This window comes from Myotis yumanensis, unplaced genomic scaffold (genome assembly GCF_028538775.1).
Source record: "Myotis yumanensis isolate MYYU_CA2020_CCGP unplaced genomic scaffold, mMyoYum1.0.hap1 SCAF_7, whole genome shotgun sequence".
NCBI lineage: Eukaryota > Metazoa > Chordata > Mammalia > Chiroptera > Vespertilionidae > Myotis > Myotis yumanensis.
This window is the reverse complement of record NW_027223758.1, coordinates 29,062,081-29,080,219: the sequence shown is the minus strand read 5'-3', so window position 1 is coordinate 29,080,219 and position 18,139 is coordinate 29,062,081. Positions and strand designations below refer to the sequence as shown.

Sequence of the window (18,139 nt, the reverse complement as noted above, 5' to 3'; positions counted from 1 at the left end):
ACATATATTAAAGATTAATGGGGAAAATGCTCAAACACTGTGGTTAAGATTCCATTTGTTAATTATTTCATTTAATAATAACATAGCACTCTTATTCACTGGAAAATCACGAATACATACTGATGTTTACAAAAATTGTTTTAGTTACATTTAAATGAAGAAAGAATGGTACATTTTGGATCAAAGGAAAAAGGGATGAATTTTTATTAACAGACACAATTCATACACAGACTACTTTTTTTTTTTGTACATAGTCTACTCTTAAAGAATCTTATTAGAAGAAGAGTCAGGAAGGCGTTAATAAATACAAATACAATTATTATTATACTAGAGGCCCGGTGCATGAAAATTCATGCAATGGAGGAGGGGGTCCCTCAGCCTGGCCTGCCCCCTCTCACAGTCTAGAAGCCCTCAGGGGCAGGAGGCGACCTGACAATCAGGGGAAGGCGATGCCCCATCACACCTCTGCTGCTGCCACTGCCAGCAGCGCAAGCCTTGGCTGGCCCTGGTTACCTAAGCCTCAGGTGACCCCAGACGGCTGGGCAGCTGCCATCCGAGGCTTGCCTGCACCTTGGACCAGCCATGGGTGGCTGAGGGGCTGAGGGGACTGGGGGTCTCTGGAGGCAGGCACACGGAGCGGCTGGGCCTGCCTGGGGGTGGGCCCAGCCTTGCCAAGCCTGCTGCCCTGGCAGGGCTGAGGGGACTGGGCACTGCCATCTTGTGGTTGTGGGTGCTGCCATCTTTGAGGGTGGGACAGTCAATTAGCATATTCCCTCCTTATTGGCTGTGGGTGCCACCATTTTTGCGACAGTGTGAGGGTCAATTAGCACATTCCCTCTTTATTAGATAGGATTTTTAAAAATGCAGATAACCCCAAATAAATATTTGCTTGGCTTTAGAATGCAATGTGTAATTTTGTAAAATTAAAACTTACAAGTCATTTGGCTTTGGCTAAAATGAAAATGAGTTTCCATTTTCTGAGGGTATAGTGATTGGACTTGCAGGTATCTGCTGGGTGGTGATGGAAGAAAATGTTGCCGAAACCGGTTTGGCTCAGTGGATAGAGCGTCGGCCTGCGGACTGAGAGGTCCCAGGTTTGATTCCGGTCAAGGGCATGTACCTGGGTTGTGGGCACATCCCCAGTAGGAGATGTGCAGGAGGCAGCTGATCGATGTTTCTCTCTCATCGATGTTTCTAACTCTCTATCTCTCTCCCTTCCTCTCTGTAAAAAATCAATAAAATATATTTAAAAAAAAAAAAAGAAAAAAAGAAAATGTTGATGGAGACTTCACCAATTAGTAAAGAAACAAAAAATAATTTTACAAAACCACACAAGCAAATAAATAACACTTTCTCCCAGTTTTCCAAATGGGAATGGGCCAATCCCAAACCAGGTACCATTTTATAGTCTTTGCCTCAAAATGAATCAGAAAGAAATTAGGACAAATACACACACTCACCACAGATGTGTAATAATACCACCGATTATGCAGTGTTGGGGCGTGAAACATGCAGGGAAGGGTTTCAACACTCCTAGGACCATGGGATGCTGAAAGCCTGGTGATCACTGAGACGCTGAAGTTGAATCTTCCAGATTGTAACCCAGGACAGGGGTTCCTTTTTTGTCCCAGTGTAGACAGGCTGCATTGTGAAAAGTTTAAGGTACTTTGTTCCAAATTGGGATGAAAAAGTAAGAGTGTTCCTCCATAATAAGCCACAGTGAATGGTTTCCTTTGTCCAGACACACTGTTCAATATCACTTGTCCCATGTGCCCTGACTGGGAGTTGAACCATGGCCTTCTGGTTCATAGGTCGGTGCTCAACTACTGAGCTACGCTGGCCGGGCGATCCATTCATATTATTCATATGGCTGAAAAGCACTTTCCAAGTATAGCTCATTTTGTAAAAGAGGATTTATTTTACAAAAGTGGTCTAGGCCTTTGCAAAACAGCCACACAGATTATGTTCATTGCCAGTGGCCAATTCTACCCTTTTCTCTGTCCCCTTCCTCCCTGACACTAGAGCTCTGAAATACTTTACAGTATCAGGAACTGGAACTGGATGTGGTCCTTGTTTCAGGATTGTCTTCACACAAAAGGATGATGAGCTTTCAAGTATCAGTGGGAAATATTTTTTGGTTCTTCCCTTTGAAATTACACCCCAGTAGATAACCAATGGGCTGGCTATGGGGAAAATTCTTTCTGGAAGCCAGGATCCTAGAGAATGTCCTACGGAGGTAGTAAGAGCTGAGTGGAAAAGCTCAATGTGATGGCACGAACTCTCCTCTGAAGAGGCTGTAAGCCCCATACTCTGACAAACTTATTTTTACGTTTCCACCAAGTCTAGGTGCCTTATTTTGTTGACATTCCTGCACTGATGAGATGCAGAATGTGGGGAGATGGAGAGTGAGTACAGGTAATCATTTGTGGTCTGAGGATCTATATATCCAGATATAACTTGGTGGTTCCAATAGCTTCTGTCATTTTGTTATTTATTTCTTTTTAAAATAGACTTTTATCGATTTCAGAGAGGAGAGAGAATCATTGATCAGCTGCCTCCTGCATGCCCCCCAACAAGGACGAGCCGGCAACCCAGACATAGGCCCCGACAGGGAATTGAACTGTGACCTCCTGATTCATAGGTGGATGCTCAACCACTGAGCCACACCAGCTGGGCTTGTTTTGTTATTTAAATATTGTTTTTGCACAGGGTAGGTGATCAACAAAGGTCAGCTCCTGTTGCTCTAGTCCAGTGGCCGGCAAACTGCGGCTCGTGAGCCACATGCGGATCTTTGGCCCCGTGAGTGTGGCTCTTCCACAAAATACCACATGCGGGCGCGCACGTACAGTGCGATTGAAACTTCCTGGCCCATGCGCAGAAGTCGGTTTTCGGCCTGGGCGAGTCTATTTTGAAGAAGTACTGTTGATATTTGGCTCTGTTGACTAATGAGTTTGCCGACCACTGCAGTCTAATGTCCTGGGTGTGGCTAGCACACAGATGTGCAATGCCAGTTATCGGCGTGCTTGTGCATGCAGTAGGTGCTGAGCAGGCATCAGACAAGGTCAGCTGCTGTGATTTGTGTAGGGTCTCCTTCCATGTTATGACTGAGAAGCATCCGGTAACTTGAGGGCAGAGAGGCACGAACACCGCCGCCCTTCCCGCACGCAGCCCATGAACTTGGCTATCCACAAGTTTTCCTCCAAGTACTGGCTTTTGGATGTTCAATTGTGAGAAACCAGGGGCTCACTTCAGCCTGATACAGTCCACCTCCTCCGTGGCCGGCACGCCGCTGGCATTGAGGTCGAGCTCTGCGCTGGACTTGCTCCCGTGGTGGGAGGGGCGCCAGCGGAGCCGCATCATCCTCTTGACGTACTTCATGGTGTTGTTCTTGACCGTCACGAAGCACACGGTGTTGATCATGCTGTTGCTCATGGCGATGCACTCCACGACGTAGAAGGCCGTGAGGTAGTGCTTCTCCTTAACGAACAGGGCGGGGAAGAAGTCACGCACGATGGCGAGGCCGTAGAAGGGCGCCCAGCACAGCACGTAGGCGGTGAGGATACACACGAGCACCAGGACCGTCTTCCGGCGACCGCGCAGCCGCTTCCGGATCTGCTCCGTCTGGAAACCGGGGACGGCCTTGAACCAGAGTTCCTGCGAGATCCGGGCGTAGCACAGGGTCATGATGACCACGGGGCCCACAAACTCGACCCCGAAGATGAAGAGGAAGTAGGACTTGTAGTAGAGCTGCTGGTCCACTGGCCAGATCTGGCCGCAGAAGGTCTTTTTCTGGTTTTTGACGATATTGAGGACCTTTTCGGTTGCGAAGTAGGCAGATGGGATGGCGATGAGAATGGACACTATCCAGACCAAAGCGATGAGGAAGGAGGCCGTTTGGTAATCCATCCGTGGTTTCAAGGGGTGAACGATAGCGAGATATCTGGTGGGAGAGGGAAGCCATCAATGATAATATGTACTTGAGAACATTTATTAGTTTCTTACTAACCCCAAACACACACAAAAGCGGGCACAGTGTCTCCACGAGATCCCATGCACCTATTTATCCAGCTTCAACAGCTTTGTCTTATTAGCAACATCATTTGGCACTTGGCGAAGTGAGTGGTGTAGAGGAAACAACATAGAACTTGGGTCAAACAGATGGAATCAATCCCAGCTTTCCCTTTGATTGGCTTTGGGGTATGGAGTGAATCATTCAGTCTCTCTGAGATGTATTTCCTCAACTGCAACATGGGAAAAAAATGACAACCACCTTGCAGGGCTGCTGCAAGCATTAAATACAATAATTTAGCAAAATGCTTGGCATGTAGTAGGTGTTCAGTAAGTACATAATGGCCTGTTATTATTATGTCCTATTGATACCACCTTGGCTTTCAATCTTGCCATTTTGCCCAAGGACACAATACTTTGAAAGCTTTTCTTTACAAATATCTCACGCTTTAGAGAGGTGGGGCCCCTTTCAAGGCAGTGGACTAGGGCTTTCTCTCTCCTCCCCTGCTGGTATCATCCTGCATTACTGAGCAGGAGAGTAGGATGGGCCTGAGGTGGAATCTATGGAATCTAATGAGAAGTCAATGACTTGTCCATGCTCACTTGGTACTGGGACCAGAATCCAGGTTTCTGATACAAAACTTCTACACCCACCTCCTTGGGCTTTCTCAAGCTCAGATGAGAAGGTGGGTGAAGTCACCTTGACACCCTAAAGCAAGGTGTTTGTTACCATCTATTTGCTTGGATGTGTTTCTTGAGGTCAACATTCCTTCTAAGATTTCTATGACTTGACATAGCATTTCTTCCAGGCCCTCTACACATGAACCACATTCTTTTTGGCAATAGGTGGTCCTTCTGATATTTATACATAGTAGAAAAGGCACATTTACCTGGTTGCTTCTTAAGAAACTCCTGTTACATTAAAAACATACCCTACATTCTAAAGACAAAAAGATTTCAGTGGGACAAAGGGGATGAGGAAAGTAATAATTTTCACTTGAGTAAACATCAGAATCACTCAGGGAATTAGATAGAAATATAGACCTAGCCCAGGAATTCCCATTCAGCACGGCTGCGGTAGGTCCCAGGAATCTTTGTTTCACTGTATTAAATGATAGCCTGGGGGAATTTTGCAGTTGGTTGGTGGGTACATTTCATAAACATTGGTTTTAGGGCTGGAGAACCCCAGAATTGCAATAACAAAATTGTTTTTCCTGCAGGAATCTACACTAATAAAAGAGAAACATGGTAATTGGCGTACGACCGCTACCCTTTTCATTGGCTAATCAGTGAGTATATGCAAATTAACTGTCATCCAAGATGGCGGCCGGCAGCCAGGCACTGAAGCGAGCATGAGGCTTGCTTGCTGCAGACTCCAACGTTCCCCGCCTCACTTGCCAGCCTCGAAACTCTAAGCAACTATGTACTATGTTGCAAATAAGAAGCTAAACAAAACATCAGAAATCAGCCGGACTGAAAGCCAGGCGGACCGAAACTTTGTATCGATGTTTTCAGCAGCGAGGCCTCAGAGCTAAAGCTGGCCCAGAATAAAAAAAAAAAAAAGAAAACAAGGAGCGGTTGGAAGCTTTAGTCACTCGCCACCCGGAAAACAGCCCTCAGCCCCTCACCCAGACTGGCCAGGCACCCCAGTGGGGACCCCCACCCTGATCCAGGACACCCTTCAGGGCAAACCAGCCAGCCCCCACCCATGCACCAGGCCTCTATCCTATATAGTAAAAGGGTAATATGCCTCCCGGCACCGGGATCAGCGTGACAGGGGGCAGCGCCCAAACCCCCTGATTGCCCTGCAGCTCTGTGTGTGACAGGGGGTGGGGCCACAACCTCCCTATCCGCCCTGCTCTGTTCGTGACAGGAGAAGGCGCCCAAACCCCCTGATCAGCCCTGTTCTGTGCCTGATAGGGGGGAGCTCCCCAATCCCCTGATTGCCCTGCGGCTCTGTGCTTGACAGGGTGCAGCGCACCAACCCCCTGATCAGCCCTGCTCTGTGTGTGACAGGGTGCGGCGCCCCAACGCCCCCCCCCTCCCACGGGCCCTGCTCTGTGCCTGATAGGGGGGAGTTCCCCAATCCCCTGATTGCCCTGCGGCTCTGTGTTTGACAGGGTGCAGCACACCAACCCCCTGATCGGCCCTGCTCTGTGTGTGACAGGATGCTGCGCCCCAACCCCCCTGCCCCACAGGCCCTGCTCTGTGTGTGACAGGGTAGAGCCATAACCTCTCCATCAGCCCTGCCCCAAGTGTGACAGTGGCGGCGCCCCAACCCCCTGATCAGCCCTGCCCCGAGTGTGACAGTGGCGGCGCCCCAAACCCCTGATCCACCCTGCTCTGTGTGTGACAGGGGGCGGTGGCCCAACTCCCCTATCGGCCCTACTCTGTGAGTGACAGGGGGGAGCTCCTCAACCCCCTGATCGGCCCTGCTCTGTGTGTGACAGGGGGGAGCTCCCCAACCCCCTGATTGACCCTGCTCTGTGTGACAGGGTACAGAGCCCCAACCCCCCTGATTGGCCCTGCTCTGTGAGTGACAGGGGGCAGCGCCCCAATCCCCTGATGCGCCCTGCTCTGTGAGTGACAGGGGGCAGCACCCCAATCCCCTGATCGGCCCTGCTCTGTGCATGACAGGGGGTGGCGCCACAACCTCCCCATCGACCCCACCTTGAGTGTGACAGGGGGCGGTGCCCCAACCCCCCAATCAGCCCTACCCTGAGCATGACTGAGGGTGGCATCGCAACCTCCCGATCCGCCCTGCTCTGTGCATGACGAGGTGGCGCCCCGACTCCCCAATCGGCCCTGCTCTGAGCCTGACCAGGGGCTGGACTTAGGGATTGGGCCTGCCCTCTGCCACCCGGGAGCAGGCCTAAGCCAGCAGGTCGTTATCTCCCGAGGGGTCCCAGACTGCGAGAGGGCACAGGCCGGGCTGGGGGACCCCCCTCCCCCGCCCCCCGAGTGCACAAATTTTTGTGCACCGGGCCTCTAGTCTATATATAAAAGCCCAGCAACCAAATGGCAGGACCACCAGAACAACTGGTCAACCAGTCGCAATGACAGGCACTGACAACCAGGGGACAGATGCTCAATGCAAGAGCTGCCCCATGGTGGTCAGTGCACTCACGCAGTGGGAACAGCCGCTGGGCTGAGGGGGATGAGCAGCACTCCCACAGCAGGAGCAGCAGCTCAGAGGGCAGGTCCACAGCTGCTCGGCTGACCAGGATGAGTGGTGCTCCCACAGCAGGCTGATCCCTGCAAGCCACTCCCCCCACAAGTGCACGAATCTGTGCATCAGGCCTCTAGTTTTGTTATAAAAATAGATGCCTCTTATGTATGTGCATTTTATCATAAACAATAATCAACTAGTTGATAAAAAGGACAATAAACCTAAATAACACTGAGAACTAGAGAAAAAATAAAAGGATTAAAAGGAGATGAAGGGGAAAAAAGATGATTAAAAACACATTATCAAGACGAGTCTCAGCACAGCTCACAATGGTGGACCAAGAGAATGTGACACTAACTGCTCCCCTCAAACAGCCCCTGCTGGCCTACAACACTTTGCAAAAATAAAACATGTGTCTGATTTATCATAAGCTGCTATTAGAAATTTTACTTTACAAATCTATAACAGAGCAAGGACTTCCAGAACATCTCATGCAAATATATGCAAATGAGCATATAAATGTATACAAAAAAGCAAAGGAAGCTTTTCCTTCCTTTTCTGCAAACAAGCCCTGTTGTTGATTTTATAGTCACCAGAAACAAGATTATATCCTGTATGATTCCATTTTTATGAAGTTAAATAACAGGGTTGTGTGTGGTGGGAGGATTGCCAGGTGAGGGGCATCAGGAAGTTTTCTAGGTGATGGAAATGTTCTATATCTTGATCTGGTGAGTGGTTACACAATAACTGGGTACAATCCATCTTGACTGGAAGCTGCCCTGGTTAACTCTCATATGGCTTCTAATTATTAAGCTGCCTAAACTTTCTGCTTTTGCTTTGTGTTTGATACAACTCATGGTCATGTAACATGCATACATCTGAAACAGCTGTGATATCCAGGGCATAGTCCAGAGCTGGGGGGCTCAGGAGCCTCACTCTTGTTCCCATTTGGGAGAACATGAGCCACAACTGGACAAACCAGGTCCCCTCTTGCCTCGTGATAGCTCAGCGAGCATTCACATATGAAGCAATGTGAACAGTCAGAGCTGAAGTGAGGAAAGGGGCAGCCTGGTCCAACCCCCATCTTTACCCCTGCCCAACATCCTCACCTGTCAATAGCGATGGCCAGCAGAGCATTCGTGGAGACGTAGAGTGATACTGTACGCAGGTAGTTGACTGAGGCACAGAGCACATGGCCGTGCTTCCAGGAGAGCTGCTGCACCACATAGTAGTCCATCTCGAAGGGGCAGCAGACGATGGCCACCAGGAAGTCAGAGATGGCCAGGTTAGCAATGAGCAGATTGGTGAGGTTCCGTAGCTTCTTATAGCGGGCGAGAGCAGCAATGAAGACAAAGTTGCCAATGCCGCAAACCAGCATGATGCCAGCCAGTGCGATACCGATGACTATCTTGGCTGCGAAGAAGGTCCGAGTTTTGGTCATGTCCTCATCCTCATCCAGAGGGAGGTCATAATCATAACTGAAGTTGAGGGGAAGGGAGGAGACATGGTCTTGGAATGGGTTCAAGTTGGGTGCAAAACTGGTGTTTACATTCTGGGTGGCCATGATGAAGCTTGCAGGTGGAGTGGTGGGTGGAAGTCTCAGGATCTGAGTACGCTGAACTCGGGGGCCAGATCTCTGCTCTCACGAGGCCAGTGAGCCTAGCACCCTGCCCACATCTTTGGGAGAGTCAACATGCCATCCTGGATCCTGGAAGGAGATACAACCAGTGCACAACATATAGGAGAACACCTGGTAGCATCCCCACAGAGCCCCCAGGTAATGCCAACTAGACCTGGTGCCCACCCACAGACAGAGCTGCCCAGGGCACAGGGGAGAGGAGACATGAGATCTAGAAACTGGGAAATCCTCCATTGTGTTGGGTTGTCAGGAGGGACTGGGCATAGGATGGGCTGGACTCTCCAGAGACAAGCAAGAAGAATGTGTATCTTGGCCTTTTCCCCCCAGGAGCAGGGGCCCCTTTGACTGCCCAGTCACCACTCTCCCCTTCCCCAACAGCCTTCCAGGGGTCCTGGAAGTTCTCCAGGGCTGCTCCAGGCAGCTGGCCCAGGCATCTATGGTGTCACATTGCGGTGCCATCCGTTAGCCAGGGACATGAAGCCGAAGGACTCGGATGCAACAGGGTCTTTCCTCTACAGCAGGGCACTGTTCCCTCTTTCCTGGCCAAACCACAGACGTGGAAATGACCAAATCTATCTTCAGGTGGACAGACTGAGTCATCTGGGGCAGTGATTTATGCTCTCTGCGTGCCAATCTTGTAAACCAAACTCCTGCTGCCCAGCCCAGGGCCTGGCACATAGTGGGGGACCCATAGGAATCTGTTGAATGAATGAATGAGGATCCTAACCAGGATCCACAGGTGGAGGGGGCTGTGGGCGGGAGGGCATTCTTCAAGGGCTACCCTACATTCTGGGAACCAGCTTTAGAAAGACATCCTTTGTCTGCTTTCCCTCCCTCCTTTGTCCCCAGTTCCCCTCCCAGAATCAGCGCTGACTGGGAAGCACCATGGCCTGTCACCAAGGTGTGTGTCCTCGGAAAGTGGCAGTTGCTCCAAGACTGGGCCTAACTGAAAACAGCCCTGCTAGGGGCAGGCAAGTGTCAGCGAGGACCCAGGGGGGCCTGAGGACTGCGCTGTCCTTTATAGCCTCAAGATGCCCACGGGAGAGGAAATAAAATCCCTGAGGTACTGGGCCTTCAGGAGATAGAGTGTCACCGAGTTCAAGACATCGGAGGGGTCGGAAAAAGAACGCGGACCTCCAACTCCCGAGAAGGGGGCCCCAGTGGCCCAGCTGTGAACTGCCTGCACCCCTTCCCCTTAGCACACCTGGAAAGACTCCAAGTGTGGGTGCCGCGGGATGCTGGTAGCAAGAAGTGGACCCAACTGGACAGGCGGTATGGCCCTGCCCTCTGAGAGGAGGGGTAGAGCCAGGCATCTGCCCCGGGAAGGGAGGAAGGCCGGCGGCGGGAGCACTCCCATCCCTTCCGGAGGTGAAGTCCAAGTCCCAGTGGCTTTCGCAGACGGGGTGTCCTTCCTCCCGGTCGCCTCTAGGACTTACGGGAGGCCAAGTGCCCGACAGTACAGCCCCAGTTGGAGAAGCAGGAACCACGCCCTCTTGGCCACTAGGCTCCGCGCCTCTCCAGTCCGGGGACCCCAGAGGAAGGGGGTGCACCCGGACCGGGCAGACCAGCGTCCCATTCCACGGGATGCATCCTTGACCAACTCGCCCAGGAACCCTCTCCTCTCCTTCCCGATTAACCATCCAGTGTGGCCGCGCGGTCCCCAGAGGAGCCGCCTCGGTAGAGGCGAGAATCAAGCCAGAAATCCGGGCTCCAAAAAGCAAAGCGTGCGGGGCCTCGGGGCGAGAAGAAAACTGCGGATGGGGATAGGTACGGTGAGAGGAAATTTCCCCCAAGAAGGCGCATCCCTCCCCACGCCATTCCCTGTAAATTGGCGCTCGCCCGCTAGCATCCTTCACCCCCGCCCGCCCCCCCTAACCACTCCCCCCCCCCCCCCCCCCCCCCGTCCCATTCTCATTTACCATCCTCTGCCCGGTCTCTTCTCACACCAACTCCTCTACTTTGAGTCATTCCGGGTGCATCCCGAGGAAGGCCGGAGGCAAAGCAGCCCCAATCCCTCCGAGAAAAAGTGGGCGTCGGCTACCAATGGAGCTTTGGTCCGCCGCCTCGGCACTTACCTGCTCCGGTGCCTCCTTCCTGCGCGCTCCGTCGCCCGGTCCGATCGGTTCCCGCTCTGGGGACGCGGACTTGCACTTGCAAAGGCGCAGCGTGGTGTGTGTGTGTCTCTGTGTGTGTCTGTGTGTGTGTGTGTGTGTGTGTTGGCGGGGGGGGGGGGGGGCGGTCTCTCTTTTTTAATTGCCCCAGCGCGCTCCCCGGGAGCGTAGCGGTTTTGGTCCTGTAGCGGGATTTGGCGCTCGCCTCTGCAGCGCTTGGAACCTCGGACCCCGCCCGAAGCGCCCCGCCCTGCGCTCAACTCCGCCCCCGGTGTCCCCGCCCGCTTCTTAGCCAAGGCGGACGAGGGGCGCTGAGCTCCCCCTCACCTGGTGCGCTCCTGAGCTCTGGCCGCGCTGGCGGGCGTTCCCAGTCCGCGGAGTCGGCCCCTCGCAGAGGCTTCTGCGCCTTGCCACCCTAGTGTCATAGGGTTTAGCGGATGCGATCTGGAGCAACCTGCAAGGCTCTCTGCGCCCCACACGCGCGCCCCGCGGTAAGCGGCGGTGCAGGAGCTGAGCGTCTGGTCTCCAGCAGGATCCCAGTGCCAGAGTCCGCTCCCGCTACACGGGGACTCCTTCAAGAGGAATCCGGGGTGCAGTCCATCGTGCCCGAGAGCTGGTGCTGGGGAGACTCCTACGAGCGCAGAGAGAGCTTTGTGGGCTGGTGGAAGAGGAGGAGGCCCCTTCCGAGGAAGCTGGGGGTCGAGTGAATGCTCAAAGCTCTGACTCTGAAGACCTCACCAAAACCCCGCAATGCCCACCACGGCCAGATTGCTGGGCCATTCAAAGGCCATCCCCGCTGGACTTCTGCCTGTCTGTTGGGAGACTCCGGAGTCCTTCATTGGCTTCCAACAGGCTTTGGTTTTAGGCAATTTTCATGACCTCCTTGGTCCTTGATTTCCTTACTCAATGAGCGAGGGGATTAAACTCTATAAAGAGCTGCTATTTCTAATGACCCCCCCTCCCCTACTCCCCATCCCTCACCCCCTGGAAAGCGCAGAGGGAAGCTCTGGATTTTCAGAATCTGAACTGGGAGTTGTGACAGGAGACTGAACCCTCCACTGATATATCCCAATATTGCACGCTTGGAATATGGACTCTGTTTTGTCAGATCTTTCCATCTTCTCAGAGTGTCTGGAATCTCTGAGATTTATACTCTGTTGGCTAAAACAAAACAACAAAACCTATGCTGGCCAAAGACAGCATATCTCAAAATGAATGCAGTTTCTTTGAGCACCAACTTGAAATTCCTGATATCCTTTGAGTGGTGACATTTTGTGATCCCCACCTTATGTGGAATTAACCCTGCCCTCCTCCGCTTTCAAAAAATATTTTCCCAACTTTATTGAGATACAAATTACATGTAACATTGCATAAGTTTAAGGTATACAATTTGATGACTTGATATATGTATATATTGTGAAATGATTACCATAATAAGGTTAGTCAACACATCCATCACTAAGCATAATTATAATGTGTATGTGTGTGGTAAGAACTTTTAAGATCTGATTTCTTAGCAACTTTCAAGTATTCCATATCAAGGTATGGAGCACTTCTTCATTCTTTCTTTTATAATTGTAAATGGCCCATTGTGTGGATATACTACAGGTTTTAAAAAATGTTTCTGTTGCTAGACACTTTGGTTTAATATTTTCAAAATATGCCTGTTAAATTACGAATTGGATTATATCCCAATTTTTAGCAAACATAGTGCTATACATAGTGCTATAATATAAAATTAATAGTTCTTCAATGAATAACTATACATAACATCTTTTTGTATATATGCAAATGTATTTGAATGACAATTTTCTAGAAGTGGCATTGCTCAAGACATAAAAGCATTTAAAAATTTTGTAGAGATTGCCACATTGAACCTCATAGTGGTCTAACCATTTTTCACTTTTGCAGTAAGCAGTCTTTGGTAGAGGTGACTGTCGGGACTGTGTTTGAATCATTAATCAAATGTCTGTTGAGATCAAAGAAGGCAATGTTGAAAAGCATGATTTCTCAGGAATGCAGTTCTCTCAACCTGTCCTCAGTTCTGAATGCAGGGTGTCTTCTCAGTCATTTAAAGTATGGTGGGGAAGGGCACTCTTCCTGAGAACATTACCTCAAGTTACTTTTTTGTGGTCTGTGGGTCTATCTTGTAGTAATTAATTATAAATTTAAAAATGCACCCTTGTTGCCCAGCTGACATGGCTCAAAGGTTGAGCATGGATTCCAGGTCAGGGCATATACCTGGGTTGCAGGTTGGATCCCCAGTAGGGGGTGTGCAGGAGGCAGCCAATCAATGATTCTCTTTCATCATTGATGTTTCAATCTCTTTCCCTCTCTCTTCCTCTCTGAAATCAATAAAAACATATTTTTAAAAATATATTTTATTGATTTTTTTGCAGAGAGGAAAGGAGAGGGATAGAGAGTTAGAAACATCGATCAGCTGCCTCCTGCACACTCCCCACTGGGGATGTGCCCGCAACGAAGGCACATGCCCTTGACCGGAATCGACCCTGGGACCCTTCAGTCTTCAGGCTGACGCTCTTTCCACTGAGCCAAACCAGTTAGGGTAATGAAAACATATTTTTAAAAAACGTACCCTTGTAGACACATTGTTAGATAAGCTCTTTAATTACTTTAAAAGTAAATGTAATTAAGCTTTATAAATTATAATTGGAAAAGGTGGAGCATAATTCAATGGTTCTAGGTGCACCGACACTGGCTCCTCTCATTCAATCCAGCTGGCTTCCACAGGGTTCTGGGAGGAGTGGCTCTGTAAGACACGCTGGTTGGCTCACCTGATCCAGGCAAAGTATGTTTTCCTTTCAGGTTTCCTGGTGCCTCCAGGGCAGTACCAGGAAGATGACAGTCCAGAGGGAGATGAAGCATCAGATAGGTGCCTGCTAGTCACACTTTCTGCCTATGGCATCCAAATTGGAAAGGAGAAAGTAAAACTCATTATTCACAGATCACATAATATTATACATAGTAAATCCTAAAGATTCCTCCAAAAACTCCTAGATCTAATAAATGAATTCTTCAAGGTAGCAGGATATAAAATTTAATAATCAGAAATTGGTGGAATTTTTAGACACCAATAATGAACTGTCAGAATGAGAAATTAAGAAAAGAATTCCATTTGCTATTACAATGAGAAGATAAGGCACCTAGGAATAAATTTAACCAAAAAGGTATAAAACCTCTACTTGGAAAATTATAGAATGCTGAAGAAAGAAATTGAGGAAGATACAAAAAAGTGGAAAGCATATGCTGCGTTCATGGATTGAGGAATTAACATTATTAAAATGTCCATACTGCCGAAACCGGTTTGGCTCAGTGGATGGAGCGTCGGCCTGTGGACTGAAGGGTCCCAGGTTCGATTCCGGTCAAGGGCATGTACCTGGGTTGCGGGCACATCCCCAGTGGGAGATGTGCAGGAGGCAGCTGATCAATGTTTCTCTCCCATTGATGTTTCTAACTCTCTATCTCTCTCCCTTCCTCTCTGTAAAAAATCAATAAAATATATTTTAAAAAAAATAAAAATAAAATGTCCGTACTACTCAGAGCAATATATAAATTAAATACCGTTCCTACTAAAATACCAATGGCATATTTCACAGATCTAGAACAAATACTTAAAAAACTTATATGGAACCTAAAAGACCCTGAGTAGCTGCAGCAATCTTGAGAAAGGACAAAGCTGGAGAGATCACAAAACCTGATATCCAACTATACAACACGTCCATTGTTTTTTTTTTTTTTTTTAAATATATTTTATTGATTTTTTACAGAGAGGAAGGGAGAGAGATGGATAGTTAGAAACATTGATGGGAGAGAAACATCAACCAGCTGCCTCCTGCACATCTCCCACGGGGGATGTGCCCGCAACCCAGGTACATGCCCTTGACTGGAATCGAACCCGGGACCTTTCAGTCCGCAGGCCGATGCTCTATCCACTGAGCCAAACCGGTCCTGGCACTACACGTCCATTGTAATCAAAACAGCCTGGGACTGGCATAAGAACATATCGATCAGAGGAACAGAACAGAGAGCCCAGAAATCAACCCATGCCCTTATGATCAATTAATATTTAACAGGAGGCAAGAGCATACAATGGAGTAAAGACAGTCTCTTCAATAAATGCTGTTGGGAAAATTGGACACGTGCAAGCAAAAAAAAAAAAAAAAAAAAAGAAAAAAAAGAAACGACACTACCAACTAACACCTATACATAAGAATAAACTAAAAATGAATAAAAGAATTAAATGTAAGTCTATGAGTCTATCATCTTTGCATCTACTTCAAATGCCAAAGCAGCACCCTCATTGTGCCTGATGGTAGCTCAATAGGTTACTCCAGTTAGGATTTTTCTCTAAGCCCTTTTAGCCTCACTTTAAAAACTATTATTAATGAAACTGGCACACCGGTCCTGAGCTGTTCAGAGCCTCCCTCGCTAATATCAAAAGGGCTTTCCGGTCGCGACTCCGCCTTAGTCTCCCGGGTCCCCAGACTTGCAGGTGACAGAACCGAGTCCCGGGGGTTATGAACTGGCCACAGTCTCAGCATGGTCAGTGGGGAGAAGACGCCATTCAGGTCTAGATTCAGGCTGTCTTCTCGGCCAGCCCGGGAACCGGTCTCAGCGGCCCGTTCCCCTCCCTCGGAAGCTCTTTTTTTTTTTTTTTTTTTGGAAATTTTTATTTAAATGTCCTATGTTCCCTTTTAACCAACACCAAAAAGAGAAAGCGTCTTTTTTGCCGTTCCAAACAGGAGAGTCACTTCAGAGAGGAGCTGGCCCCAGATTCGGAGGCCTTCCTCTGGTGCATCCGCAGGTGGCGGTGGTAGGTGGAGGACTGGCGGTAGGTCCTCCCGCACTGAGCGCACGCGTAGGGCTTGGCGCCCGTGTGGATGCGCTCGTGCGCCCGCAGGTTGGTCTGGTGGCTGAAGGCGCGGTCGCAGCGGCCGCAGCGGAAGGGCTTCTCCTCCGCGTGGATCAGCTCGTGCACGCGCAGCTCCGAGGCCTGGAAGAAGCCTTTGCCGCACGTGGCGCAAACGAAGGGCCGCTCGTTGTTGTGCCTCCTCTGGTGCAGCTGGAACCGACAGAGGTACTCGAAGACCTGGGGACACCGGTCGCACCGGTACAGCTTCCGGGCGCCCCCCGCCTCCCGGGGCGCCTCCTCTCGGGGAGGCTCTTCCTGGGCAGTGGGGGCGCCCGGACTTGCTGAACCGGAGCTGCGTGGACTCTCCCCGGACACCTTGCCCTCTGCGGGCCTCTGAGGACTCTCTTCCTCCAGGGTGAGCCTAAAGGGGGGTTGGTGGTCTGGACTGGAAAGGTTGCGGCCATCTGCATCTGCATCTCCTGGTGCTGCTGGTCGGGGTGTCTCTGGGGGAGTCGGGGAGGGTGTCCCCGGGGTGAGCGCCGTGGCGGCTGCTGCTGAGCGCTGCTCCTGGAGATGGGCCAGGATCTGTCCCGAGGGCATGTTCTCCGAGAACAGGGCTTCCTGCTCCCCCATTCTGACATGGACCAAGCTGGGGGGCCTCAGGTCCTCATCCCCCAGGTGCTCCATGAACGCCTCCAGGTCTCTGCCACTCGACTCCCACTTCTCCCGCCATGCGGCCCTCTCGCTGCTGGGCCTGTTGAGCAGGAACTGCTCCACTGACAGTTGGACAATCATCTGCTGCTTACTGTGCGTGTCTGGCTGCAGCCACGAGCAGAAAGACCGAAAGATGCCCTGCAGCTCCGCCTTCCCAAGCCCGCGGCTGCCCTTGTTCAATGAGATGAGTCCAGGGCTGGGGAAGCAGACTTTCTCCGCCTCCTCTCCCTCCTGGTTTATGGGTCCTCCGCGAGGTCTAAGCTTGAAGTTTTCTGCCCGGGGACCATTCCTGGCTGGTTCATCTTGAGATGCCATTCTCCTCACGGACACGGACGACGTTCACGCTGGATGATCCTGGCCCAATGCTGAGCTGCTGTGGGGCTTGGCTGTCAGCTATGTGCTCTGATGTTCTTCCCAAGGCTCCTCCTTTTATAGGTCCGGTGTCGGCAATGAGATTAAAGCCTCCTCACCGACACAGACCTTCACGCTGGGTGGTCCTGGTCCAACGCTGAGCTGCTGTGTGGCTTGGCTGTCAGCGCTGGTGGCTGATGTGCTTCCCTGTTGGGGTCCAGCCCCAGCAGGTCCAGGGGTTCCCAAAGGTGTGGACGGAGTCGGCGAAGAAGGAATGACACGAAGACAGCGCTCAGTTGATCGGCAGCCTAGTCAGGTTCTCTAGCCAGGTTCTAGCCAGGATCTCCAGCCAGGTTCTGTGTATTATTGTTTTGTTACATCTGTATTTATACCAGTTGATTGTAATCCTATCAATTTCTATTCCAAAGGTTAGGGCGTTTCTTATCTCCATTCCAGGGAGTAAAGATTATGTAGCTTAAGCGTGATTGTTCATAGTTAAAGTGATTAACTACCCGCCTGGCACTTAGTTAAGGGGTTTTATTCCCTCCCTAACTTCAGGGAAAAATCCTTACCTGGGGAAACAACCTTTCTCAGAGAGGTGACCTTGGTTTAAACACATAGCACCAAGAAGGGGAGCAAACATATTAAGAACAGTATGCCATATACGCCAGGTCCCTTGAAACATATGCTGTGCAGATGTTTCTTCCCTGCAGCGACTGTTAATTTACATGCACTATCATTTAAAAAATAAAAAAGGAGCCGAGACCGGTATGGCTCAGTGGATAGAGCATCGGCCTGTTGACTCAAGGGTCCCAGGTTCGATTCCGGTCAAAGGCATGTACCTTGGTTGTGGGCACATCCCCAGTGGGAGATGTGCATGAGGCAGCTGATTGATGTTTCTCTCTCATTGATGTTTCTAACTCTCTATCTCTCTACCTTCCTCTCTGTAAAAAATCAATAAAATATATTTTAAAAAATAAATAAATAAAAAAATAAAAAGGGGGGAATTTGCCGGAAGCTGGTGCATCCTTGCTGCTTGACACAGTCGTTACAGCCCCTGGACAGGAGCGAGGGGCCATCCTCGCACACACTCCTTGTCTGCAGGGCCATCAGACCTTCTCACTAAGGGGCATGCAAAGGTGAGAGTTGTCTCATGGACATTCTGGTCAGGGTTGGTTCTCAAGCTGTGGGTCGAGACCCCTGTGGGGGTCGAACAACCTTTTCACAGGGGTCATCTAAGACCATCGGAAAAACATATATAATTACCTATTGTT

At 50.2% G+C, this 18,139-nt stretch overlaps 2 protein-coding genes across 2 annotated transcripts; both read right to left on the bottom strand.

The window, feature by feature from the left end:
* Positions 1 to 3,243: 3,243 nt before the first annotated feature.
* Positions 3,244 to 10,978, bottom strand: PROKR2 (prokineticin receptor 2). Its single transcript, XM_070421446.1, has 3 exons — positions 10,892 to 10,978; positions 8,287 to 8,885; positions 3,244 to 3,940 (listed from the first exon to the last, which is right to left on the bottom strand). The coding sequence occupies exons 2-3, from the start codon at positions 8,739 to 8,741 to the stop codon at positions 3,244 to 3,246; spliced, it is 1,152 nt and encodes a 383-aa protein (XP_070277547.1). The 5' UTR covers positions 8,742 to 8,885; positions 10,892 to 10,978.
* Positions 10,979 to 15,695: 4,717 nt separating this feature from the next.
* LOC139014365 (zinc finger and SCAN domain-containing protein 4-like) lies at positions 15,696 to 16,829 on the bottom strand. The gene has a single exon (XM_070421325.1). It carries the CDS (start codon positions 16,827 to 16,829, stop codon positions 15,696 to 15,698), a length of 1,134 nt encoding a protein of 377 aa, XP_070277426.1.
* Between the last annotated feature and the right edge of the window lie 1,310 nt (positions 16,830 to 18,139).